Source organism: Sciurus vulgaris (assembly GCF_902686455.1).
Source record: "Sciurus vulgaris genome assembly, chromosome: 1".
Lineage (NCBI taxonomy): Eukaryota > Metazoa > Chordata > Mammalia > Rodentia > Sciuridae > Sciurus > Sciurus vulgaris.
This window is the reverse complement of record NC_136461.1, coordinates 148,167,814-148,195,191: the sequence shown is the minus strand read 5'-3', so window position 1 is coordinate 148,195,191 and position 27,378 is coordinate 148,167,814. Positions and strand designations below refer to the sequence as shown.

The window sequence follows — 27,378 nt, the reverse complement described above, 5'->3', positions numbered from 1 at the left end:
AGCCAGCACAGAGTCAGGGAAGAGTTTGCTGTTTGAGAGACAGTGAGGCCCCATGTGACTGAGCTAAGTGATGAAGACAGAGCCTCAATAGAGATGTGGTTGGGGATGAGGGCAGGTCCCAAAGGGCCTCCCACCCATACCTGGGAAGGCCGGTCTCACTTCATGCCACAGGAAGTCATGAGAGAACTTTGAGGGGGAGGTGAGCTCAGAGTTACAGTTTTAGAGTAGCAAGTGTAGAGAATTAATGGTTGGGCCAGAAAAATGGGAATCTAGACAGGAGGTTTAGCAGTGATCAGAATTGTTAGCAGTAGAATTGGAGAGAAAAGATTTGGGAGAGAATAGGATCTAGAAATGATGTGCATTGGAGTAGTGAGCAGTTAAGTAATAGAGAAAGTGAAAGATAATTCTCAGGTTTTGTCCTGAGCAACTGTCATGCATTTGTCAAGATGGAGAAGAACCAATTTGAAGGAAAAATGTGAAGTTTGGTGTTGGATAAGTTTGAGATACCTGTTAGATGCCTGCTGGGACAAGGCAAGGAGGAAGTTGAATGGTGAGCCTGGGGCAGCCAGAAGGACCAATCTGGGCAGGAGATGCCAGATTGAGCATCAACAGTACCCAGTTTAGGGTCAGAAGCTCCTTCAGATGCTGGCTTGATTTCTTCCTACACATTTATTGAGTATCATCTTTGTGCTGGATACCATGGTCAATTTGCTTCTTGTCAGGGTGACTTGAAGATGCATTGCTGAGGATGTCAAGTCATAACCAGAGCATGCAAGAAAGCTTACCTAATAGCTCTCATTAGAGAACACTGAAGTCATCCAAATTTGCTCTCACATCTCTTCATTAAGCCTTTTAAAAATCTATGGTTCAATAAAGGATACACCCTAACAATAGCAACAACTAAGCTGATCAAAACATCTTGCATCCTTTCTGTTCTCCTGAAGTCTGAAAGCAGCTCAGTGGTAAGACTTCTTTTTTGGAGCAGATTTAGTTGTGTTCCTGAGTATTGTCAGGGAAGCATGCAGCTTCCTACATAGACATAAAGAAATGAATGCCTGACAATGTGATAGCTGTTCTGTCACTATGGGAACCAGATACTTGAGAAGTAGCTTAGTCACAGTAGCTTAGGCAACTCAATGAGTGGGGCATTCAGTACGGGGATACAGGATCTGGTTGATATAATGCAAAATTAGGGCAAGTTACAGCAATATGCACGAAAAAAAGAAAAAGAAAAAAAATGTTTGGGACTGCCCCACCTTCCATGTAATCCTAGCTGTGGGAAGAAGGCATGTTGGGTGCTATAAGGAACTGTTGTTTTATAACAAAGGTGATGAGAACAAAAAGAGGATGCCAGAGACTGTACAGCTGTGGCAAAGGAGGAGGAAAGAAACAACATGGTAGCAGGAAAGTAAAGACCATGGTTGCTACTGTTAATTAGGAGGCTCCGAGTAATGTTTGCCCTGTCATTTTTTTAAAAAAATATTTTTAAAAGATACTTTTAAACTAAATTCAAATTTCTGAATTTCACTAAAAAGGACTAGTCTTGCTTATTATTTATTCTTTGATTGGTCTCTAAAATAGACACTATAAACCAATTGTTAATGTCATAGTACATGCCCCAGACTTGTGTTTTCAAATGAGCATTGTGAGATGATGACTCAATTTGGTTCCCCTCTCATGGTAGGACCTCTCAAGGTATCTACACCAGTGATTGGTTGTTCCAACACTTTCTGTTTATTGTTACGTAGCTAGCACCTGTATCTTATAGGGACATGGGCTAGAATGAATCTAAGCGTATTGAGCCTCCTCACTTTACATAAAAACCAAAGCCATGAGTACTTTAGATAGCAAAAAGCTTAGTATGCTTAATTGTCAGACTTATTAAAAATTTCCTAAATGCCCAGCACTCATGCTTTTAAACTGATACAATTCAAAGGTGTTTTACAGATATGGAATTGGAAGAGGGTAGAGACCAAATGTAGAAAGCATTTCAGACCATTTTGGGCATGAGATAAGTATTCGATAAATACTACATATATTTGAATGTAGGTGAGACTTAACTGTCAAAAATATACTTTGAATCTGGGCATGGTGACCAGTGAGTAATTAGATGGCACTGTCCTCAAATGTGTGAATTTCCAGTATGTGACATGCCTATAGGTGTGATAGGTGAGTGCCACTTGAATTCAAGTAGATCTAGACTCACTTCTAAGCTCTTGGCTTTTCAGCTCTTTGACCTTTGGCAAATTATTCTTCCTGAGTCTCCACCTTTCACCCATAAAGCCACTATTTGACCTATAGTATTGTTTTTAAGAATTCAATCAAATAATGAATTTAAATGGCCCAGCATACTGTCTTATGAATGGCAATAACCAATAGTAAGAAAAGCATGAGTCACCTGTTGTACTTGGAGCTGCTCTTTGATATTTATTTTGTAATCTGCCCGGCTTCTAAAGGTGTCTCAGTCATCATAGCATGAGTTTAAATCATCTAAACCTCTCTAGTGGGTGTAATCATTTAGAACATTGAGGAAAGAACAATTTGAGAGCAGTTTATTTAGCCCAGTTCATCAGAATGCTCCAGTTAACCAGTAAAGGTGGTTGCTCCTATTTTGTCTTAGGTAACAACACCAAACTCTGAGACCTTTTCAGGACGGCCCTTTCACAGAGTGGTAGGGAAAATGCAGAACACTTAGCATGATGTAGTACAGCAGGACACCCAGTGTCCTATTGCATTGTACAGGGTCTGCTTGCTTAAATAGTGTGATCTCTCTATTGGAACCTCTCTTTTGGAATCTGTACATCAGGGTTTGCAACACCCTTTGTAGAGGGTCATAGAATGAATATTTTAGACTTGTGGGCCATATGCCTTTCATAACTCTTCAGCTTTGCTCACAGTGCCAAAGCAGCTATGATGGTACATAAGCAAATAAACATGGCTGGGTTCCAATAACTTTTGACTTATAGTTCCCAGATTCAGAGTTTCATGTAATTTTCATGTCTTATGAAACATTACTTTCTCTTGATTTTAAAAGTCTACATCAGGAATTGATGGGCCCTGCCCCAAAGGATAAATCTGGCTTATGACCTGCTTTTATAGGGCCTTTAAGCTAAGAATGTTGTTTATATTTTTAAAGGATTGAAAGAAAAATGTGTATTAGAGACTACAAGGCCACAAAGCCTAAAATATTTTTTGTCCCTTTAGAGAAAGGTTGCCCCTGCTCTATCATGTCCTGGGTTTTGTGGTGATTCCTTTTATTCCTGCCTTCAGGGCATGGAGATAATTAAATGATGGCAACACTATGACTGACAAAACTACACTCAATACCAACATCACCTCTGTGCAACTGGAATTCCAAGGAAGCACAGGTCAGCACATGGATTCATTAGGGTAGATGCAACAGCCATAGCAAATAGATAGACCTGAGTGGCTCAAACACAATGGAGCCATATCTATATTTTCTTATTTTCCAGTCGAGAGTGAATATTCCAGGTGGCTTGGTTTGGGCAAGGACCCATGGTATTGGTTGTGCCATCCCCACCATATAGCTTTCAAGGCTCCTGGGATCATTGCCATAATCTGACGCAAAAGGAGAAAAGTCAGGACAACATGAATGAGAGGTGTTGTAGGCCAGGCTGAGAAGGGGCACACACCTTTGCCCATGACATTGGCCTCAGCTTCACAGCTCAGTACCAGAGAAGCTGGGAAATGTGTCCTTCCTGTGTGCCCAGGAAGAGAGAATGGGTTTTAGTGACTAGGAAGCAGTCATAAAATTAATTCTCAAAGTTTTGACCAATGGGTAAAACCCAAAGCATACTCTCAACACCACTGGCAGCTCTGGCCATCCCAGCAGAGCAGTGCCCGAAGCTCTGTGGCCATGGGGTTCCAGAATGATGAGTGACCAAGGCAGTCCCACAGGATGGGACCCTGACTTCATCTTCTTCTTTGTATGTACTAAATTAAATCAAAATGATGACATAACTTATGGTTCAACATTTAACTTCTGGATACTGTGGAATGACATAGAATCTAAACTCTCAAACCAACAAAAAACCAAACACCCCCACCCAGCCCCACACATGCATGTTTTCCTGAGCATCAGAGGGATCTCCGGCTCAACAAGCCTTTTATCTATTCCTCTGTCCCCATTCTGAAGTTTACTCTCTGCCCCTTTTATTGCCAACTCCGTCCTCCTGACCACCACTAACAGAACTTAAATGTATGTTCCTGCTGCCTTATTCAGTAAAGCCTTATTTTTCTTATTCATGAATGTTAAAAGGAATGCAGTGAAAGAACAGGAATCCTCACAGCCTCCAAGCTTTGAAGCTTCCCCTCCACTGTCCTGGCAAGCCATTACCAGCCTCAAACCTCCCTTGCTCTGTGGACTTGAGAAAAGAAACTTGTATCTCTCTCTCTCATTCCTGCTGTCTTGATCTTTTTGTCTGTGACATGGAGGCAATTGCAGGGCTATTAGGAGAACAATGTGAAGCACCTAGAAATATACTCATGGACACTCCATAAATAAGATCTATTACATTATTGCTTACTTTGGGAGATCAGAGGAGGGAGTGAGCAATAGTGCATATTTTGTTGTTCCACCTAGCAGAGGAACAACAGGAGGAAGTAGAGCATTACAAGTAGACAAAATCATTTCAAGAAGGATTGATATCTATAAAGTATAATAGTATAAAGATTTGAAGAAAATAAATAGCACAAAATGTGTTGGAGTCGTAATAAGAATATTGCACCTTTGTTCAACTTTTAGAGTTTACACTGCTATCTCATCTTTATTATCCAGTTAGTTTTTTTTTTTTTTTTTTTTTTTTTTTCTTCAGTGAGGATGCTTTGGCTCAGAAAAACTAAATTATTCACCCGAAGAAACACATCTATTAACTGGGAATACCAGGAATCGAATCTAATCTTCTAATTGGTCTGTTGCCCTCAAAGGAGGGCCGTACCCAGCATTAAGTGTCAGGATTTTGTGCTGTAGGCATGGGAATGCCATGAACAATAATAAACAGCAGGGTGACATGATCGAAGTACACAATTGGGGAGATTAATCTGATGGCAAAGAAAATTACTGTGCAGTGTGCCCAGCAGGAAATAATAAAGGCCCAAAAAGTGGCTGTAACACTAGAAGGCGGGAGATAGGAGAGTGGTTACAAATGAAATCTTGATAGGTCTTTGGGTTGGATTTAGCTGTTCAGCCTTTCCTTTAGACCGCGTGGGCCCCTGTGTGTTGAGTCCCATTTGGCCAGGTCCACTCTGGCTTTCTTCTTTCTCTGTCTTTGTACCATTTTTGGCAGCTGTCCCATGTTTGGGATTCACTGGGTTTTCTCCACAATCAAAATTAATCTTTGGAATGGTGAAGTTCTTTTTCTTAATTCTCTAAATGGGTATTATTTTCATGATGTTGAAAGGCAGTCTCTTAGGTAAGGAAAAAATTAGCACAGTCCAGTGTCAGATGTCTAATCAGTAAAAATTACCTGATTAGCACGACCAAAGGTTTGGATTGTTTTGTTTTGTTTTCAACTCATTCAGGCAATAGTTCAACCGTAGTTTGTTTTTCACATGCATGCTTTTCCTTGTGGTAATTCAGATTATATTTTAATTTGCATCAAAACATTTTAGGCCAGCTGGCCAGTGATAGGGACTTACAAACTTGAAAAAAATGAATATTCCCTTGATAGTATTGATAAGCAGGAGAAAAGACATCAGTGGAACCCTTGGATCTCCTGGGTTGTACATATCATTTGAATAACATTTTTAATAACGTTTTATAAAACAAAAGCTTCAACATATGATTTTTCTCTTTTCTCAGATAAAGTAGCTAATTTGCAATGCTTATTCTTAATCCTTCCCCTGTGAACAACCAATATGGGGCTTAAATATAAGCTACTTTTGTATTCGGAGTGCCCATTCCTGTTTTTCAGCTTCTTTTTTTGCCCCAAAAACAAAAGATCCTGAATGGGGAGAATTTTTAAATGACATTCAGGTTCTGTTTGTGACTATAATATTAACATTCTAAGTAAGGATTTGTTTAAGGGGCCTAAAGTAGGTACCCCCCCTTTCATTTGATTGATATTGCCTAATAATTTGTCCTCGATTTGAGCATCCTTAATGAGATTTTCACATTGGGCAACAAATCCTCATAAACCTGCTCACCATGTTAGCATCTCACCTCACTGGGCCTAAGTAATTGCCAATGAAGGCTTAGCTGACCATGTAAAATAGGTGCAGGTAGAATTCAGGAAACTTATTGCACAAATTAAAATATAAGTACCATATCCAAAGGAACTAGTCATACTTTCTGAAATAGTTGAATCATTTTCTAGAAGCAATTTCTAACCTAAGATTAATAAACAGCAATTTTCAAACAAGATATATTCTACCTTGTGATCCAAAGTAGTGTAGCAATTTCTAGGCGTTTGTGTAGATTTTGATCTTACAGAATGAATAGAATATATATTCAAAGAGGAGAGGTACAAAAGACATTTATATATTTTAAATGTACTTATAAATTGAAAATAATATTAAGGAAAATTAAAAGGCAAATTCACTTTCGGGGTTTTCTAAATTTTTTGTTTGCTTTGTACAGCCCAATAGTTACTTTGTACAGCCCAATTACAAATTCAGAATGCTATAAATATCTAAAATTGGAATTGTGACCTAAGATATTAAATAGTTCTTGAATATCTGAACGTAAAGAATTTAAATTAGAAAATTTTTATTGTCTGGAGTATTTGCTTGCTTTGTTTTACTGTTAAATTCTTTAGTTTTCAGTGTAGAAAAATAAAGTGGAAAAAATAATAGGACAAAATATGCAAAGGCATATAAACCAGAGCTGCAGTAAAAATAGGGACAATTTTTCTTTTAATTCTTTACTGGGTATATCTAAGCAATAAAGAGAAACTGCTTCTTCATCAACATTTTGCTTCCATTTTTAGCTCTTATAATAAAACTGAAATGACTTTTGGACTCTACATGATCTAATGTGATATTTGGCATTTGTGGCATTATTAAATCAACACTAAAAATCTTGAGATGTATCTTTTAAAACATAGTTACATAAAAGGTAGAGAAATTTTGTGGTTAGATAAATGGTTCGATTCAAGGTTTCTAGAGAAAAGAGAAAAGATATTTTGTTTTTATTCTGAGAAAAAATGTTCTGGATCTGAAAAGCCAAAAAGAGATAAACAGGTTTTCCTTCAAGTTTCCATCTCTTTTGAGTCTCAAAGGGCCATGGACACATGGAGCCAAAAGTAGAATTTTTGAGAAAAGAAAATTAAGAAAACTTTCCTGAAGCAACCCCATTTCTGTAGAGGTTCGATTTTTGCCACCACAAATAGACTTCACTGTCCTTTGAGGCTGATAGCTGAGTGCTACATTTTTTTCCTCTCAGGTCTTTGTGACTGTTTTGTTCAATTTATGACTACTTTTCTTCAGCAGGCTGGACTGTCGGAGGCTGAGGATCATGTGGTTATTTTGTGCATTGTGCCAAAATATTGGGCAGGTACAGAGCACAGAGAATAGGAACTCACGGAACTGACCAAAGCCAAGTGGGAGTAGTTGAGAAAGGGCCTTGTCCGTGGGTCACTTGCTATACTCCCTTGTGGCTGACCACGATAAGGCTTTAGCTCAGTTGACTGTACAGACAGAACTCAGGGTATAAAAGGTGTTTTGTTGTCATTGAGATGAAGCTGCTGAATTTATAGGAAAAAATTGTGTATGCTTATGCAACACAATCAATAGAGTGGCTGCTTTATGTTTTCTTTAAAATCATTAAAAACAATATTCCAATCTTCTTGCCAAGCTTTGCTTTGCATTGGGTGACCAAAGGACCCTGCGACACAATTTGCTTCAGCTGTTGGCAGTAAAATTAGATCATGGCTTGTTTCTCTCTTTCTGGATGTCTATAAGCCACTTTCATGAACATGGCTACAACATTAAAAAAGCGTAACTTCCTGAGGAGAACAAGAGACAAGGGGATGAGAACAGACGACCTTCAAAACAGTGATTATTCACAAAATAGGATCAAGTATCCTGTGCAAATACTCGGATTAGCATTGCAGACATAACTATAATAGAGCTCAATGTAAACGGGCACAAAATAACCTCAGCATTGTGAACTTCAGCTTGGTCACTGGAATAAAACAAAATTATTATAAGAATGTACCCACTATCCCTCTATTCTGATGACCTGGAAGAATTCACAATGATTCTACTATTAAGATCCATTGCTAATACCATGAGGTCTCTGTGTTAAAACTCCATCAAGAGAACTGTCAGAATGGAAGTAGCATAGGGCTCGGTACCTTATCCCTGTAGCACAGAATAGTTTAGTTATGGTTAATGATCATTAAAAACAGTCAAAGTAATTCAGAAAACTACCATCAAAAGGCTCCCTTCTCAAGTTGCACACACACCACCTCTGGAGCTAGGTGGGCTCTGGTACCCAAACACATGCCTGGGTACGCACCCCTCCCCTGCCTGACTTGCCATCTGTTTCCTGGCCTGACACAAATGAGCCGTGCAGAAAGTCATTTTTCATATTTTTATAATACTAACATAGTAGCATACTGTAATTCCTACCTTCAGGGAGCTTATAAATTAATAAGAGAGGGTGTTGCTAGGAGACGAATGCATCCTCAGCAACAGTCTGTTTTTAGGATAAAACTGAACACACGCCACTCCAGGTCACTAAGAGTGAAACTGCAGAATTTCTTGTGGATGAATGATGCTAAGAAAGAACATGCCTCCCTGTGTTATTCATGACGGGAGTTTCCTTGAAGCTACCATTATTTAACTAGTTGAGAAATTGCTAATAATAGGAGGTTAAATGATAACACTGGCATTGTGGACCAGGAAAAAAGAAAAATCAGGATCCACAGGAGACTTACAACCAAAAATAAAAGCCAGAGGACCTCAATGGGGTGCTTCTAGGGTTACAGCTATTCTTAAATTACATTGAGATTTCTCCTTTGCAACTGATCAACATTGCTATGTGACACTGACATTCCTTCATGTATTCAATGAAGATTGTTCCTCTGGGTTCCTAGAAAAGAACATTCTATAGAATAAAAATGAGTATAGTTAATAAAGGCAAAGCAGAGACCGATATAGTCTTGGGTATATTCTAAATCCTCACTTAAGTCTGTGAAGAGATAACCCAAGGAGGTCCTAGAACATTCTCAATAAAAGGGTGATATTCTGAGGAACTTTACAAACTTTTGTAATTTTGACTTTTTTTGTTTGTTTTGTTTTTTTGCATTTTGCAAGTATGGTTTGGGTGTGCTTTAAATTTTCCAAATCCTTTTAGTCCAAGGTTTCACCACCAAAAGATAACCATCTTGTCTCAGAAAATATTTTAATATGTTTTTAGCTTCTTATAGAATTCCCCAAACATCTACAAAAGAAGATGGAGTAGTATAATGAAACCCAACATAACTTCTTCGCCTGTAACAAATATTCAGTCCTAGCCAACCTTGTATCTATATCCTGACCACATCCCTCTTCTGCCTTTCTCTACAGGAATGACTTTTCAAATCAGATCTCCAATATCATATGCCTTAATTTTTATGTATTTAGGATTCCATTAAAAGATTTTTTTATACTAGAAATAGCAAATGGTACCTTAGCTGTTTATCAAAATTTATCATTTCTTACTAGCATTAAATATCTAATAGTTACATTTAATTTTTAAGTGTTTACTTCTAATTGTGGTAAAATACATTTAACATAAATTTTACTTTCTAAACCACTTTTTAAGTATACAGTTCATTGGCATTAAGTACATTCACACTGCTATGCAACCAATCTCCAGAACTACTTTTTATTTTCCCAAACTGAAAGCCTGTATCCATTCAATAATTCTCCATTCTCTCCTACCACACTCCCTGGTAGCCTCTATTCTACTTTCAGTCACTGAATTTCAGGAACCTCAACTGGAATTATATAGTGTTAGTCTTTTTGTGCCTGGCTTTTTTCACATAGCCCATGTCTTCAAAGTTTACCCATGTTGCAGCATATATCAGAATTTCCTCCTCTTTAAAGGCTAAATAATATTATGTTGTACATGCATACCATATTTTGTTTATCCATTCAGCCATCAATGAGCCCTTGGGTTGCTTCTACCCTTTGGCTGTTGTAGGAGTTCTTTATATAAGCTGAATATTAACCTCAACAAAGTTATATGATTTGCATTTCTCCCATTCTGTAGGTTGCCTTTTCACTCCATTAATTATGCCCTTTGAAGCACCTGATTTTAATTTTGATTATTCAAATTTATTTTTTTCTTTTGTTGCCAATACTTTGGGCATCATATCCAAGAAGTAATTGCAATATTCAATGTCTTGAAACTTTTCCCTTAAGAGATCTAGAAGTTAGCTCTTACACTTAGGTCTTTTATCTATTTTGAGATAATTTTTAGGCATGGGATAAGGTTAAGATCCAACTCCATTCTTCTGCATGTGAATATGCAGCTCCCTGAACACTATTTGTTAAGGACTACTGTTTCCCCATTCAATGATCTTGGACCCTTGGTTAAAAATCATTAGATCACATATATGCTGTTTACTTCTGGTCTTTCTATTCAGTTGGTCTATACATCTGTGTTTATGCCCAAACCACATGGTTTCATTACTGTAGTTTTGTAATTTTTGCAACTGGGCAGTATAAGACATCTAACTTTGTTTTAAGATTGTTTGGCTATTTAGGATCCATTAAGGTTCCATATAAATTTTAGGATGGATAGGTTTTTTTCAGAAAAAAAAAAAAGGCATTTCACAGGGATACATTAAATCTATAAATAAGTTTGGTACTATTGACATAAGTCTTACATCTGTAAACATGGGATGTCTTTTTACTTTCATTTAGCAATACTTTGAAGTTTTCATGAACTAGTCTTTTTCTCTCCTTCACTTATTTCTAAGTATTTGATTCCTTTTGTTGCTGTTGTTATAAATGAAATTGTTTTCTTAGTTTCTTTCCCAGTTTGGTCATCGCTGTATATAGAAACACAACTGATTTTTGTGTGTTGATCTGTGTCTTTCAAAAGTGTTTATGAGTTCTAGCAATTTTTTTTTCAGAATGTTTGAGGTTTGCTACATATTTACAATCATGTCATTGCAAACAGATCATTTTACTTCTTCCTTTACAATTCAGTGCCTTTTATTTGTCATTCTTGCCTAATTGCTCTGGCAAGGACTTCCAGTACTATGTTAAATAGACATGAGAAAAGTGGTCTCTTCATGTTGTTCTTAATCTAGATGGAGAATTTTTAGACTTCACCATTGACTACAATGTCAGCTGTGAGTTTTCCATGTGACTTGTATTATATTGAGGTAGATTCTACCTGTTCCTGTTCATGGAGCATTTTACTCCAATGATTTTGTTGATTTATTTATAGTTTATCATATTTCATATTTCTGTGGTGATATTCCATTTGTAGATTCTCATTGAGGTTTTTTTTTTTTTTTTTTTGCATTCATTTTGAGTGTTTCTGTTGAAGTTATCAATAGTCCAAATCCTATAAGTCTGGATTCTCTTCACTGAGGATCCTCAGTTTCTAGATCTGAATGTGGGTCACCTTTACTACTTTCCTAGAGTTGGGTCATCTTTTCTAGTGATGAGAAACAGCTTTATTTCCAAGAAGATTAGTTGCCATAGGGAGAACCAATGTCATTCCCCTGCTGGGACAGGTCATGCTGCATGGTCCCAACTTAGCTTCCACCTTAGTCAGCTTTACTGATTCCATTGTCTTTCAGGATATGCCCCAGTGACCCAAAGACTTCCCAGTAGGCCTACCTCTTAAAGTGTACTCCACTACCCAGTTGTCCCACCCTGGGGACCAAGCCTTTACCATGTGAACTTTGAGGGGCACTCAAGGTCCAACCTGCAGCGGTGATCCCTGAACTTCCTTCTAATGAAAGATGAAGAATGTGCTTTCTCAGGGCGGCAGTCTGGATATCCCATACAATTGTAATGCACAGTAATGATGCATCTCTTACAGTTGTGACCTGGAGTCCTGTGTCTGGATTATTCCACAGCTACGGTTGTCATAGTCATGGGAGAAATGACCACAGCAGTAGTAGGAGTGGCATTTTATAATGTGACAGGCACTCGTTCAGAATTCTACATATATTGCCAAATTTAATCTCACAAATAAAACCATTTTATTCCCATTTTACAGTTAAGGGTCATGAGACCCAAAGGCTAAGTAACTTGCCCTGCCCACCCTCACAAACAGCTAGTATATGCAGACTTAGAATCCCCGGCTTCATTCTGTGACTGTGGAACCTGTGCTGCGATCATCCAGAGAGGATCAGTTCTTGGCATTCTTCTCCCTTCTATGCAGAAGTTCTTTGCCTTCGAGTTATAACCACAATTTTTAATGGAAGGGTCTCCTTTAACTTCTGTGACATGTAGCAAAAGAGTGCCATACTCACGCCTTTTGCTGGGACAGCTTTAGACCTAGTTCACTGTAGGGATGAGCTGGCCGACCTTCTTGTGAGCTCTGTGCACCACAGTCTGAGAAATTCCTGGACATAGTGTAGAACCAAAGGAAGGGGCAACTGTGCCTTTATCTGGTATAAGAATCCTGGTAAAAATCAAATTTCTGAAGCACTATGGATTTTTCTTGCTAAAAAGTGTATTTTTAATGACTTGAAGTTTACTAAACATCTTGGGCCATCTGTGAAACAAAGCAGGGGAACAAGAGGCAGTACCCTAGTCCTTGGATGATCTAGCACCTACCTGCATTTACAGACACCTCATTTCTTCTATCTACTTTAACAGATTGAATCAAGTCTTATTATAGGTTTTCAACATATAAATTCAAGGGAAACAGTCATGAATCTTCCTAAAGACTATATTTAGTGGCATTTCAGTATTCCTATGTACTACTTTTCTCTGGAAAATTTTTCATTTTGGTAAACATTTTTGTCACATGAATATTGTGTAATAGCAGTGATCAGACTGAATAAAAAAAAAGTTCAGGAATCAGTTAAATGAATGACAGTATGGATGAGGGATGATGCTAATGAGTTGGGTATAGGATAATAATTTTAGTCTCTGTGTTCTAAAAACACAAGAAAAATATCTTGAGGCAATGGGATAATTAAAGACCCTCTGACAAAGGATAAAGGCAAAACAATTGTTTTATGCTTGGGTCTAAAGACTGAGCAGATTTTACTGTTACTTAATTTTTCTACATCATATTACTTTCCATTCAGTAGATACAACGTGTCTTTGATGTACTGAAGACAGCCACAGGTATGCTAGTATTGCCACAAGTTCCTTTGCTCTCATGATTTACTTTAAGCAGACATTTGCAATTTAATGTAATATTCACAAAATTTAGAACAGGCTAAATTTTGGGTTGAATTTCATTCCTGGGTTGATGTTGGTTGTGTATTTTGTTTTGTTTTGCTAAAAAACATAAAATGGGAGGTTTCCCCTGGGAGAATTTCTTAGGCATAGGACCTGTACTAAATTTGTAGTTTCTTCATTAAATAAGAAAAATGATAAAGCTTTTGATTGTATTTTCTCTTTTAAAGCCTCTTCACTGTACTGTTCAACTTTTATCAGAGGACTAAATTTAACAGCACATATAGATATGTTTTACAAAATGATATAATGCATGTCACTACTGAGTTTTAAAAAATGAATAGTATATGGATATATCATGCTAATATTATCCATGTCATTAAATTAAAAAGTAAGGCTTTATAAGCAGCTATTCTTGTCCATTTCCCCCCCAGGTAAATACTAAGAATTTATTCTATTTTATATTGCTAAGAAACACTAACAACTAACTAAAGATTGAATTTTACATTTTTCCTTTGTTGGAATGATTTGAAATATATTGAATATATTACTTTTCACACATTTATTTGCCACCAAACTTTGGGTAGTCCTCAAGACAGACATTATGCTGGATACCAAGGTTGTGGAGAGATGGTTGTAAGGATAAGACAAAAATAAAGGATCATAGCTTAAATGTTTGAATGTTACTGAAATGCTAAGAAAGAAAAGAAATCTAACCAAATAATACATCCTACACAAAATAGAAATACAAAGTCCCATTATGTTGTCAGAGAACTAATAGCCACTTTTGAATCCAGCAGTTATTTTGTTTACATTTTTTTATTTTTATTTTTTAATTTATTCTTTAGATATACATGACAGAAGCACATATTTTGACATTATACATACATGACAGATAACTTACTTTTTTTATATATTAAAAATCATAAATTTACATAGGGCAATGTTGTTTGATTCATTCTGTTATTTTTTTCCCTTCCCCCCACCCTTCTCACCCCTCTTTTCCCTCTATACAGTCCTTCCTTCCTCCATTCTTACCACCCTCCTTATCCCTAACCCTAAACCTAATCCTAACCCTAATGCTAACCCCTCCTACCCCCCATTATATGTCCTTATCCGCTTATCAGCGAGATCATTCGTCCTTTAGTTTTTGAGATTGGCTTATCTCACTTAGCATGATATTCTCCAATTTCATCCATTTGCTGCAAATGCCATAATTTTATCATTCTTCATGGCAGAGTAATACTTACTTTAATTTAGGCTTCCATTCTCATGGTTCTACACGATGTGGAGTTTCACTGATGGTTCATTTTTACTGAAAGTGAAAAGAAATAAAATAATTCCAAATGAACAAACAACAACAATAACCAAAAAAAAAAAAAAAAAAAAAAAAATCAGGAGAATAGAGGGATAATCCTGTGCCCTCTTTAGACAAGAACACAGATAGCTACCCAGTGGCTGCTGAGCCCAGCTTGGAAACAGGGAGGAAGAGATGCTGAATGGTGAAATGGGGGTCAGGCTCGGTCAGAGCCACAGTGTGTTAACGTGGGTATCCTGTGAGGACAGATGCCTTGCCCAAATATCATTAATGTCTTTAAGTGGGAGTTTGCTTCAGTCTACTTTACATTTATATTATGAAGTACAGCATAACATATTCAAATTAACATGACATTTATATATTCACATTTATGTTAATTCAAATTTATATATTGAATTTATATTATAATTAAGATGTTATTTATACTAAATAAATTTACATCATATTAAGTTATATATATGACAGTATATTTTAAATATATTATTATAGTATACAATAGTATAATATATATTAGGCCTCAACTCCATCATCATTTGAAGAATTTCATGATAAAATAGTTGGAAAAACCACAAATAGGTCACATATTAGGGAAAAAAAGTAAAAAGCTAACCATTTATGGTCCTTTGGTACTTGCTGAAATGTTTGGGTATTTCTTGAAAGGGGTGAGAGAATGAAATGGGAGTAAGACCCTGAAAATAGACCCCAGAGAAGGAGACCACTGAAGACATCCATAGAATAGACCCAGTCTGAGTGGGTAGTAAAACATGAAAACAAGGAACGGTGATGAAGAGAAGGGAGGCAGGAATTGGAGGTCCAAGTGGCAGAACACATGACCCATAAGGTGTGTGAAGAGAGAGGCTGTGCATGAGAATGCCAAGGTTTGGGTTTGGTAGGATGGTCCTGTTCTAAGGGATGAATGTAGTATGCTTCCAGAGAAAGTAAAACGAATTGGACTTTGTCACACATTGAGTTTCAGCTGCTTTATGAACATCCATGGAAAAATGTCCCCTGGATAATGGATATATGACCTACAGTCAGGATCTTCCATCTGAGAGAGGGGAGTGGGGTGGTGGGTGAAGCCATAAGTGTGTTTGGGTGGCAGGGTGGTCAGAATGGAGTGAGGAATAGATGAGAGAGCAGATTCTCAGGGACTCGGGGAGGTAGGTGATAGTCAGATTGGATGAAGATGCCCACAAAAGATCAGTGCTGTTGTTGACACCCCAGGAGGCAGAATGTTAGGAAAAGAGTGGACAGCAATGCCAAAAGCCACACAGGGGTCAAGTTCAAGAAAGAACAGAAAACATATGGCTGTGAGATTTACTAAAGTGAGGTGTGACTTTGAAGTGAAGGTAAAACTCTAAATGAATTTTCAAAAGTGATACAACAAAAAATGGTGTCCTAGAAGAAGTCATTTCATAACTGCAGTCCTGGACTTCATTATTACAAGATGATTAGTTATTTCAAGGAAAGTAAAATTAAACCAAAAACTTGGTGATTTTCATGCCTCAGATTTGGTCTGAGAATTTTTTTTTTTTCTTCTCTATGCCCAAATAAGCCATCAAGCCATGACTAACTTATTAACTGTTCAATATTAGGTTTTGTCACATTTGACTTATATTGCACACACTTGAAAATTTTCAAAAGTATTAAAATAGGAAAATAAAATCCAACTGATATGAGAAGAATTCCAGTTACTAGAATTATGTAGGCAAACGTGGTCCCTGGTTATCTCTCTCCCTTATGCTAGTTTCTGTCAGGTAAAATAATTGAGATGTGATGGCTTTGCAGCTCAGCTACCATGCACAAAGCCACAAGTGCTGGAACCAAAGTTCCCATCTCTAAATCAATGAGTGGGTACCTCCTGCAGCCTTGCTTTTTAAACTAAATTGATCAAGAGAGGGCCATGAAATGCAAAATATCAAAATACACTCCACATAGTGAGTGAAGTCTTATTTTGCCAAACTAAATGTCAGCTGAGTGTGTGTGTGTGAAAGAGAGAAAGACAGAGACAGAGGACAGATTACTAGATTGTGGGGTAAAATGATTTTTTATTTTTACTGTGGACTGTGGTTAAAAGATGTTTGAGAAACACTGTTCCCACCAGATCCCCTTCCCGTTCTTAAATACTCTCCAGTTAACTGCCAACTGTGCTTTTGATATAGTAAATGTTTCAAATGTTCCGTGGAGTGGCAGGTATAAAAACTGTTAAGGAATGACTGCTAATAACAAAAGAGAATAACATTAAAAGGTAAATAAGGCCGACATCTGTGTTGTATTTTACCACAAGACTGAACAAGCCTTTAAAATTTATTAGTATTCCAACCAGCAAGTCATTACTGTAATTTATGAAGAAAAGTTAAAGCAAGCTATATATTAACAAACAATAGAGTAATTCTTTTGATGGCCATATAAATAAGCAACCGTATCAAGGAGAAATAATACTTTTTCAAAAGTAACAATACTATGGCACATAAATTCCATAATTGGCAATTAAATAAATGTGGTGAGTCTCCACCCTTGCCACATAAAAAGATTCATTGACATGGTTATGAGACAAGTCAATGTATTTTTATTGGCCTGAACTAGAGGGAGTATACACCTTAGTCAGGTGTTTTGTTTTAGAAACAGCTGTTTGAACTTCCCCTATTGGTTTAGGGCACATTTGAACATTTGTTCTTTCCAAGTGCGCTCACTGATAGCATCCTTGTGAATGAACAGTTTACTATAAAACCCAGAGTAAATGAGTTAGTTGTTCTTGTTAACTGGTTTTTAATTCTTCAACAACTTAGGAGGTTTCATAGATCTTAGGTGGTATTAAACAAGGACACTTTAAGAGAGTAAGAAGCATGAATCACCACACAGGAAATTTGAGGGAACTGTTTTCATTTGTACCTCCCCTGGCCATTCTTGGACACTTGATTAGCCTCTGCGTCTTTATTTCCTCCCTGTCCTTTCATAAACCCTGGGTGTTTGCTTTGCCTGTCTGCCAACCTAACCTCTAGCTTTTGGCAATGCTGTGTCCTCTGCCTCCTTACCACTGTCGGTCAACTGCCAGTGCTCAGGAATGGAACTGCAGCTAGGAATGCATCCCACCACGTTTTCACTTACCCTCCTTCTTTCCTCTGTAACTCTGGTAGACAGTGACAGTGCTGGTGGGGGTGTGGGCAGTACTAAGGGGGGGGTCGTTGCTGGCAGGATGTGGGCTGCTAATAGGGTGGGTGGTGTTAGCTATAGGCAGTGCTAATGGGGTGGGTGGTGGTGGCGGGGTGTGGACAATGTTAATGGGGTGCTGGCAGGGTGGGCAGTGCTGGCGGGGTATGGGCAGGGTAAGTAGTGCTGGTGGGGCCTGAGCAGGGCTAATGGGGTGGGCGGATCTGGCAGAGTGTGGTGTTGCTGGCTTTGCCTTCCTGGCTGCAGCTGATTGGCCTGTGATAGTTGCTCTGGAAGTTTCATCTCCATCCCTTAATTCCAGGTTCATGCTCTCTCCTAGTTAATCAAGCATCTAAGTGCCAAATAGAGAGATGAGATTTTTAAAGTTATTATTCTATGGTAGAACAAAGTTAATGCCTGGTCTCTCAATCTAGGCTTCTTCTATCACTTCCTGCTGCCTCCCAAAGTGCAGAAGATGGACATGATAGATTTGAGATATAGGGAGAGTAGCATGTAAGACACAGGCAAGTCTATATATTTGGGATGAAGATAATATGTTCGGAAGGCAATACTGAATATGTATAACTTATTTGGGGCAGGATTGGATAGTAAGATTTTTATGTTCTCAACTCTAAGACTCAAAGATACACAGAGTACACTCCCTCCAGATGGATGGTGTACCTGAAGACATAATTTCTCTAATTACAATTTCCCAAGTTGAATGATGATACAGGTAGATAATGTACTTATTCCAAGTGTTTGTTGTATAATAAAGTAGTATATCAGATATGATTCTTTTTTGGAAAAAATTTAAATACCATATACATAAAAATGAATACTATTTTTAGATTACCAATAAAACCTTCACTTATTTTATATTTTGTGTGTACTTGCTCTCTGGAAATTTTTTCTTCTTAGTCCGCAAGATTTCAACTATGATTCATGTTGTTTTCTGGGTTCAATAAATTACAAATACAGTCACACCATAAAGAATGCAAATAGCTACATACCCTCTGATATCATTTCAGTAACTAGATCTCAAAATATGTGTGTATGGGAAAGACTGACTACTCACCGCTAAGATCCAAGGCTTGAAGCATTAGGTGGAAACCACTGGACATGTCAGAATGCTAGTGCTCTCCTCTCAGTGAATGGTACCAACTGCTAAGATCAATCTCCTGAGCTAAACATGATGTCAGGTGATCAGCTTGGCCACTGCTTCCTAATTTGAGTATACCTGAAGTTGACATGCAGTCCAAATAAATACAAATGATAGCATTATCATCTAGAAAAGTTATATTTACCACTTTTGTGAAATTAATCAGTGGTGTAACATAAACAATGGCTTCTTGATTCACTAAATTTCTTGTTCCTGAAACAGATGTGTAAAGCTGAATTTCCTCTATGTGTCTCAGCAACCCTAGATCTTACAATATTTTAATATTCTAGGCAACAAGATATTTCTTCATTATGCAAAGTAACAATAATTTGTGGGGTACTTTGTATGCAGTAAGTCCCTGAAGTTCGCCCACAGAGTAAATCATTAAAAGCAGCTGGGGGGAGGCGGGTCCACTTAGGCAGGATTGCAAGTTCAAAGCCAGCCTCAGGAAAAAGCAAAGTGCTAAGCAACTCAGTGAGACCCTGTCTCTAAATAAAATACAAAATAGGCCTGGGGATGTGGTTCAGTGACTGAGTTTCCCTGAGTTCAAACCCCAGTACCAAAAAAAAAAAAAGAAAAAAAAAAAAGGGCAGCTGGAGCCCAAGACTCCTTGTGTGCCTCTTGTTTTCCACCTCTTCTGATGCACATTCCCATTTGATGTGACACTATATTCCATGTAATCTGAAGAGTATATATGTTTTTGACCTTTAAAATTTTTCTTTTAGGATCCACCCACTTCAGTTTCCCTGGGACTACGAATGGAAGAAATGATTTTCAACTTGGCAGACACACACCTATTTTTCAATGACTTAGAAGTAAGTTCCAATTGTTTTATACATTTTCTATGTTGCATGTCTGAAAATAGTTGTCCGATTTTGAAAATAACAATGGAATATTGTATTTTAAAATAAATAGTTGGCATAATAGTGATTTTTGACTATATGGCAATGTTTTACCTTCATGGTGTTTCTGTTTTGCTTTATTTTGGCTGTTGGTGTTTCAAAGTTAGATCCCATATGACCATGGGTAAGGATTAAAATTTGATATCAAGAATCCTAATTATTACACTTCATTGATTATCAGAAGCTATATCTTTCTCAGTTTTACAATCACTGTTGAGATGTATTTCCTTTAGAACCCAACCGAACTCATGACCCTCACATATCCTGTTCATATCAGGATCTGACTGTATTAGATCAGATTTTCCTGGCTAGTACAGTTGTTTGAAGAATATTTGTCAGGCCTCTGCTGTTTGGGTTGCTAGGATTTCTGATATCTAACTGCTGATGATTTTATTGGTCAATTACAAATTGGGAGAAACTTTTGTAACACTCCATGTGTTATGGGGACTGACAAACACAAGGAACCACATTCTTGAGAATAAAGAATATTGTTTTTTTCACATCTCCATTATGAGAAAACATGACTAGACCTACATTTCATTCCCTCCTTAATAGAGACAGTTGTTTATTTAAATCTTGCTGTTAAGCAAGCTTGTGGTAGGGCTGCCAACAGGCATTAATCATCAAGTTGTTGTTTTGCTAGATTTTATAAATGTATGTTATTTCAGACAGGAGAAGAATCTGAAAGATTCAAATAGAACTTTAACTGATCAAAGTTAATTGGCAGCAATTGGCCTTTAAATATTTCCTGATGTTTCCCTTTTCAAAATCAAGCAAAATGCACCTTATTTAATAGATGATCCAAAATCTTTTGAAAAATGCCAGCGTGTGACAGAACTTAAATGCGGTTTGTTCAACATCTGTCCCGTATTTTGATTTCTTTTCATCTGCAATGAATCTACTCACAGACGAATTGGCAACTTCCAGTGCAATAAAATTATTTAAATGTGCTTTGTTTTTTTTTTCCATTACTTAGTGAAATATTGATTTTTACACTTAGAAATAAAATGCAATTTTTTTTTTCATTTAGAAGTGTTTGCTTTCCTCAAGAAAAGTACATATAAGGCATTGCTATTTTTTAAGGTAGAAATATTCTGAGTGACAAGTTTAGAATTGCCTTCATAAAAGCTTAATAATCATACCTATTTTCAAAAGCTGTTTCTGATTTATGGTTGTATTTCACTTCATGAGAAAGCAGCACAAAAAATTCAGTATTTTCACTAATATGCTAAAATTCCTTCCCTAAGTTTCCATTTGTTTCTAAAGATATAGAGTAGGCTGATACTTTGCCCTGGGTACAACCCCGTTACTCTTATTGATGTTAATAGGTGTTAATAACACCCATCAAGAAGATATTAGCAGTAATTTGCTCTTGTTTTGAAACATTACCTTCTTCAAAATGCCAAAGCTTATCTATACAGTGCCAAAGCTGTGTGGTGAAAAAATGAGAAGCTAGTCAAAGTAATAACTTATTATAATATAGACCAAAAATCATCCAAATGAAGTTTTGATTTAATACAGATTTTTATTTGTCCAATGGGCATTATTCACTCTGAAGTGTACACTGAGACTAAAATTGTCCTTAAACAAATATATATGAAGTAGATGTTTAAAGGTCTTGTTTACAGATGTGGAATATTTTTTTCTGTATACCCATATTAAGAAAAAGAAAAACCAGTGGTCTATGCAGTTATTGAAATTTCAGATTCTATTCTTGGAGTGAGGACTATTTATTATTAAAGGTAAAGTAGAAAAGGGAACAAAGACACAATTTAACCAAATAACCAATAGTAGAAAAAAGTACTTAAGCTTCTAGCCTTATAAAAGTTGATTATAAGTTGTTTTACATAAGACTAACATAAAGATATCAACAAAGGTGTCAGTGAAAGATTCACCTAGATTCTGTCTTTGGAAATTATTTGCTCTAGATTTGCATTAAAGTTTTTAAATAAAATTAAACTTAAATTACACTGAAAAGTATATTTCTTTCAATCTTTTATTTTATATTTTTGTATTTCAACAAACCTGGGACTGGTCATTGCAAATATAAGTTTCTTTCAAAATAAAAATGTAAAAATATTTCCTGGAAAAATAAGTTTATTGGCATAATGTTCTTAAGAAAACCAGAATTATCTCATCAGGCAGAAATGATGGGGTAATGCCTGTTTTCACACACCCATCAGCAATGTGTGGTGGCAGGGGACAGGAATATTTTAATATATTTAAATTGCATATTTTTAGCTTTTTAATGGTACAAGAATTTGAAGGCATTTAACAATTTCATGGTTAGCTTGGAGTATGATTTCTGAACTCTGTTGACATTTGGCCTTTTTTTCTTCTAAATCTTAGCTTTTAGCCATCTACCCCTCTGTATAACTTGGTTCACTCTTAGTAAAATTCTCAATAATGAAATACACTATGTGAGGGCTCCCAGTAATATTTGTTGTGTTATCAAAGTGTGTGCTTAAAATGTTTATTAGGAAATGATTTAGAAATATTGAGGTTATAATTTTTAAAGAAATTTGGAAGCCAGGTGTGGTGTCATATGCCTGTTATCCCAGAGGCTCAAGATGCTGAGGCAGGCCATTGAAAGTTCAAAGTCAGCTTTAGCATCTTAGTGATGCTAAGATAATCTTAGCATCACTAAGTAATCTTGAGACTCTGTCTCAAAATTAAAAATTTAAAATATGGGCTGGGGTTGTGGCTCAGTGGTTAAGTGCCTCAGGGTTCAGTGGCTGGTACCAAATAAAGAAATTTGGAAATATCTTAACTCTCAGAAGTAAAAAAGTTAGCTCATTGTAGTTTTAAAAGTCCTGCTTCATATCTTGCTGACTTTTAAAATTAAAAAATCATAATCTGCATTAATTTTGTTGGCACTTGAGGAAAAGAAAAAAAATGGAGAAAGTTTTTCTACATGATTAAAAATGTTTGACATGCTAAGGAACATGGTGATGGGGAGACATAATTATCACAGGATAAAATAAAATATTTTCCTTCACCAGAGACATCAGTTCCATAGTGTGCTTTCAGCTTTCCTATTTCTAAGTCTGACTAGCATCCTATATATTGTTTTACAAAAAAATTCTCCATGTGCATTACAATGATGCTTATATGAATCATTTTTTATGAACAACAGTAGGGTATTGGAGGGTTTTAGTTTTGGAGTTTTTTTGTTTTGTTTTGTTTTCTTAGTTTTTTTAGTGAAGTATGACTCTTCCTGACTGGAGAAAGAGCTCTTTATGTTGGATTTTTTTTTTTTTTTTTTTTTTTTCCAAAAAGCATCTGTGAACAGTGAAGAAAGGCCTTCAGCAACAATAATGTTTTAGTTTACCCGCTGCTCATCAGTTCTCCCACTGGATTTTTTTCATAGTTAAAAAGAAAATATTTTAGAAAGATGGCTATAAATCTAAATAGACTAAGTTCATATTGGTTTTCTTTCAACCTGGTGTTATAGTTGTCATCCTAACTAGCGTAGTTGAGGTGGTAGCCTTAAAGAGTGGGCAGGAACCGAGTCTCTAGTCCCAGGTCACACATTACTCCCGCAGGGATCAGGGTTGGCAAGTACTGCGAACCCTGGGAACGCACGCATGTGACGCTGTCATGTACACCACACTCACCCAGTTAAGAGTGAGGCTATGTTGGAACTCCCCTCTCTGCTCCCATGGTGCATTGTTTAGAGTTGGGACAAACCAGAGAATTCTTTGGTGTCAGGATTCACAGCATGAATATTCCCATCCTTTCTGGGGCCTTCCCTCTGTAGACTCCCTGTCCCAGGTTTGAGTTTTAAGACCTTCTATTTGAAGTCCCTTATTTTCATCTTTTCTGTTAAAATAAATAAATAAAAGGCATGGGACCGAAGGTTCTGGTCTCAGTTGAATGAGTCTGAGTTTGGATGAATTAAGGCCAAGGAGAGAAGACTGTGATCAGTGTCTAGGTAATACCATCATTTCCAGAGAGTAAGGTACAGTGATTTTCCTTGTAAAGCAAAGAAATGCACCTTAGTCATTAAAATGGCAATACTTTCTTCCTCTAAAACTGAGATTATCGCTCTTAATTTTTTAAATACATATTACTTAGAGATTTATGTTTAGCTTGGAAAAAATATCTTCAAATTGCCAGCTATGCCAATGTTAAGTGATTTCAAGTATAGCACACTGTACTACCTAATGCTTATGCTTCCAAAAGCATAAAGTATTGAAACTAAGTCAGTAGTTAATCTTTTTAATTAAATAAGTATAATTCACCTAAAAATGCTTTATTTCCTCTAAACAAAAAGGAAACTCTAATGCCCAGTATCCAACTCTGTGATGCTTGACTATCAGAGACAGGGTTTTATAAGGACTAGTTAGGAAGATGCCATAGGAAAGGCCCAAGCTGTTCTCAGCTTCCAGTCCCTTCCATGAACCAAAGATAACTTTATGGAAGTGTGTGGGCAGAGCAGTAACTGCAGCCTGAACCCAGGCATTCTTCCGCACACCCCACCTCAACCCACTTGTCATTTTCAGCTCTGTACATGGGTTTCATATGTTTGTTTATTTTTCTCCTGATGAATTCAGCAAACAGGAATCACATTTCTTTAATCCTGGCAACATACTTTGTAATATCCTTATGCATGTTGACTATTAAAGAAGTTTTTTCTTTTCAGATTGAATTCTTTTATTTTGTCTTAGAATAAGAATACCATTTTTTTTTCCTTCCCCATGGAAGGCAATAGAATTGACTTAGCCTTCCTGTGTCTCCACTTATCAGATGCTCAGCTTAGAGAAAAAAAGAAGTTTTTCAAGCAACATATTATTCTTAGACATTGCAACTGATGGTCAAAAATAAGCAAAGACTGTATTTTATCTATTATTATTACTAATGGATAATTTTTATTATTCTTCCTATTTCTTCATCATTTCTCATAAGATCCTTTTGTCTTTTTTTATCTGAAGTTAAAAATAAAAATATAAAATACTACAGAATTCCATAATTTGATGTTTATCAGAAAATTAGGAGTTAAAATCTAGAGCAGTTTAAAATAGTAAAAGACCTTTATCTTATCCCAATAGCCAGCATTGTATTTAGCAATAAAATAATATGGACAAATTGCCACTAAAATGGAAACAAAATAAGAATGCCCTCTGTCAGTGCAGCTATTCAACACTATTCCAGAAAATTTGAGCAATGTAGTAGGACATAAACTATACTTAATGAAATGAAAGATTAGAAATTTTGTTTTTTATAAGCAATTTATATACATAGAAAACTGAAGAGAATCAGCTAGAATAGTCTTAAAATTCTAGTAGGCTTCACAAATATAAAATAATACAAAATTATCTCTAAAACTGAAAAGCCTTCTTATATTAGAACTACAGCATCTAGAAAAATTAAGCTATAAGGTAGCTGCAGTAACTACAATACAAATTTTAAAAAAGGAAAAATAGGGAGTAAACTAGACAAAAAAATGTAAGAAATAAATAAAACTGTAACATCTTACTGAGAGATGCAGGGGAAGTTTGACTAAATGAGCTTTCTTTCCTATTCTTTTTCATGTTGGAACAACATAATTATGGAACTCATAATTATGAGTTCCATTTGGAAGTACTTAGAAATTTTTGACAAAATGTGATAGGTTGGCATCTGACTCAACCAACTATTAAAGAGTTTTATATTCTATAATGAAATATTAACTTATGGCCCAACATTGACTTTGGACTAGCCATCAGGAGAAAGAGTTCATACACAAACCCAACCTGCAAAACAATTCTGTATGTGTTCAGTTAAATAACAAAGTGAAGAAATGGATTATTCAGTGTTTATAGTAAAATGGGTTAAAGAATTAAAATGTAAAAGTATAAAGGAATGGATTATTCAGTGTTTATAGTAAAACAGGTTAGTTAAATAATTAAAATGTAAAAGTATAAAACACAAAGAGAAAATATAAGTAAATCAGAATTTTTGGAGGGTCATTTGACAGTAAGCATTGAAAATCTAAAAATGGTTGATACACATATAGGAATTTGTATTAATGAGAGAGAAAGGCAAGTATTTATTAAAAATAGATCTAAATTATTGAATTCTGATTGTAAGTTTGTTTTTCAATGTGGGTATTGGTTACACCAATGTGTTTAGTTTCTAAAGATTCCTTAAGTGGTAATATATTTTCAATAAAAAGTTTTTAAAATTACTATTTTGAGGAATACACATATACATGTTGTTTGCTCTCAGTTCTGTCAAAAATTATACATGCTATGTAATATATTCATTGTTTTTTCTCTAACATAGTACCTGGCCTATAGAAGGCACTTAGTAAATATATGTTAAGTAAATAAATGGCTGCACAGCAAATACATAGAAAGATAAATTCCAGAATTTCAACATTGATTATATCTGGAATTTGGAGTTTATCATTTTCATATTTGTTATTTTCTGTATATTGCAAATTATCTATAACATTCACTTATTCCTTCTATAATCAAGAAAGAAAATAAATACTATTTTTAATAGCTAGAGTTAATATTAAGAGACAAAACTGAGCAAAATATTCATGGGCAATAAAACAAAAACTAAGATTATAGCAACTCATTAAGAAAAACAGACAGATGAGAGACCCTGGGTTCTATCCCTGGTATTGCCAAAAAAAAAAAAAAAAAAAAAAATTAAATAAAATTTAAAAATCAGAAAAAATAATGTGCTGAATCTATAAACAGTTCACAAGAGAAAAACATTCACCTTCTCAAGCTATAGAAAGACAGGAAACATGTTGGACTTGACATACAGTAATCAGAATTGTCAAGTCAGAGTCAGTGCTCAACCCCTTGCCCATTAGTCTGGCAAAGGTTTAAAATCAGCACAATCTACGGTAAAGTAAGAATGAGCACTGTGTGCATTGCAAATACATATTGATACAGGTTTCAGAAAAGCAGTTTGATGATATGCATTAAGAACCTTAATCTGTTTATCTTTTGCTCAATAATTTCACTTTCAGTATCTGTTCTAAGAAAATAGAGGACTGGGGGTGTGGCCCAATGGTTGAGCACATGCTCTGCACATGACCCTGACTTTAATCCCCAACACCACCATCAAACATATATAATGTATATAATGTGTGTGTGTGTGTGTATTATACATAATGCAGAGACTGTGTTATAGACAGATAAACATTAGTGCTGAGAGTTTTACATGCATTATCCCATTTAATATCCTGTTGTCTCTATGATATTTACACTCTTATTAGGTGTTTTATGGAAGAGTCATGTGAAGCTTGGGTGGTTAAAACAAAACTTAAGGCCAAACAGCTACTGAGTGGCAGATTCTGACTCTAATTTGATGCTCTCCAGAAATCCAGTCAACCCCCCATACCCTCTTATTGTGTTTTTACCACTAACATATGGAGATATTTTTAAATATCTAGTAATAAATTAATAGTGAAATAAATTATAGTACACCCTCATTGAAAATTGTTTTAAAACTTTAATATTTATAGGGAAAATACTCATGATCAATTTCAAGTTTTAAAAATCAGCTATAAAATACAGGTT

At 36.0% G+C, this 27,378-nt stretch overlaps 1 protein-coding gene across 11 annotated transcripts in view; it reads left to right on the top strand.

Annotated features, from left to right (window-relative positions):
- Window positions 1–27,378, top strand: part of EYA1 (EYA transcriptional coactivator and phosphatase 1) — a 314,781-nt gene that overhangs the window by 252,725 nt on the left and 34,678 nt on the right. For all 11 annotated transcript variants that reach the window (XM_079111714.1, XM_079111722.1, XM_079111721.1 and 8 more), the window contains one exon: window positions 19,679–19,768. In XM_079111714.1, the coding sequence (XP_078967840.1) occupies window positions 19,679–19,768 (90 nt within the window). The remainder of the gene's footprint in view (window positions 1–19,678; window positions 19,769–27,378) is intronic.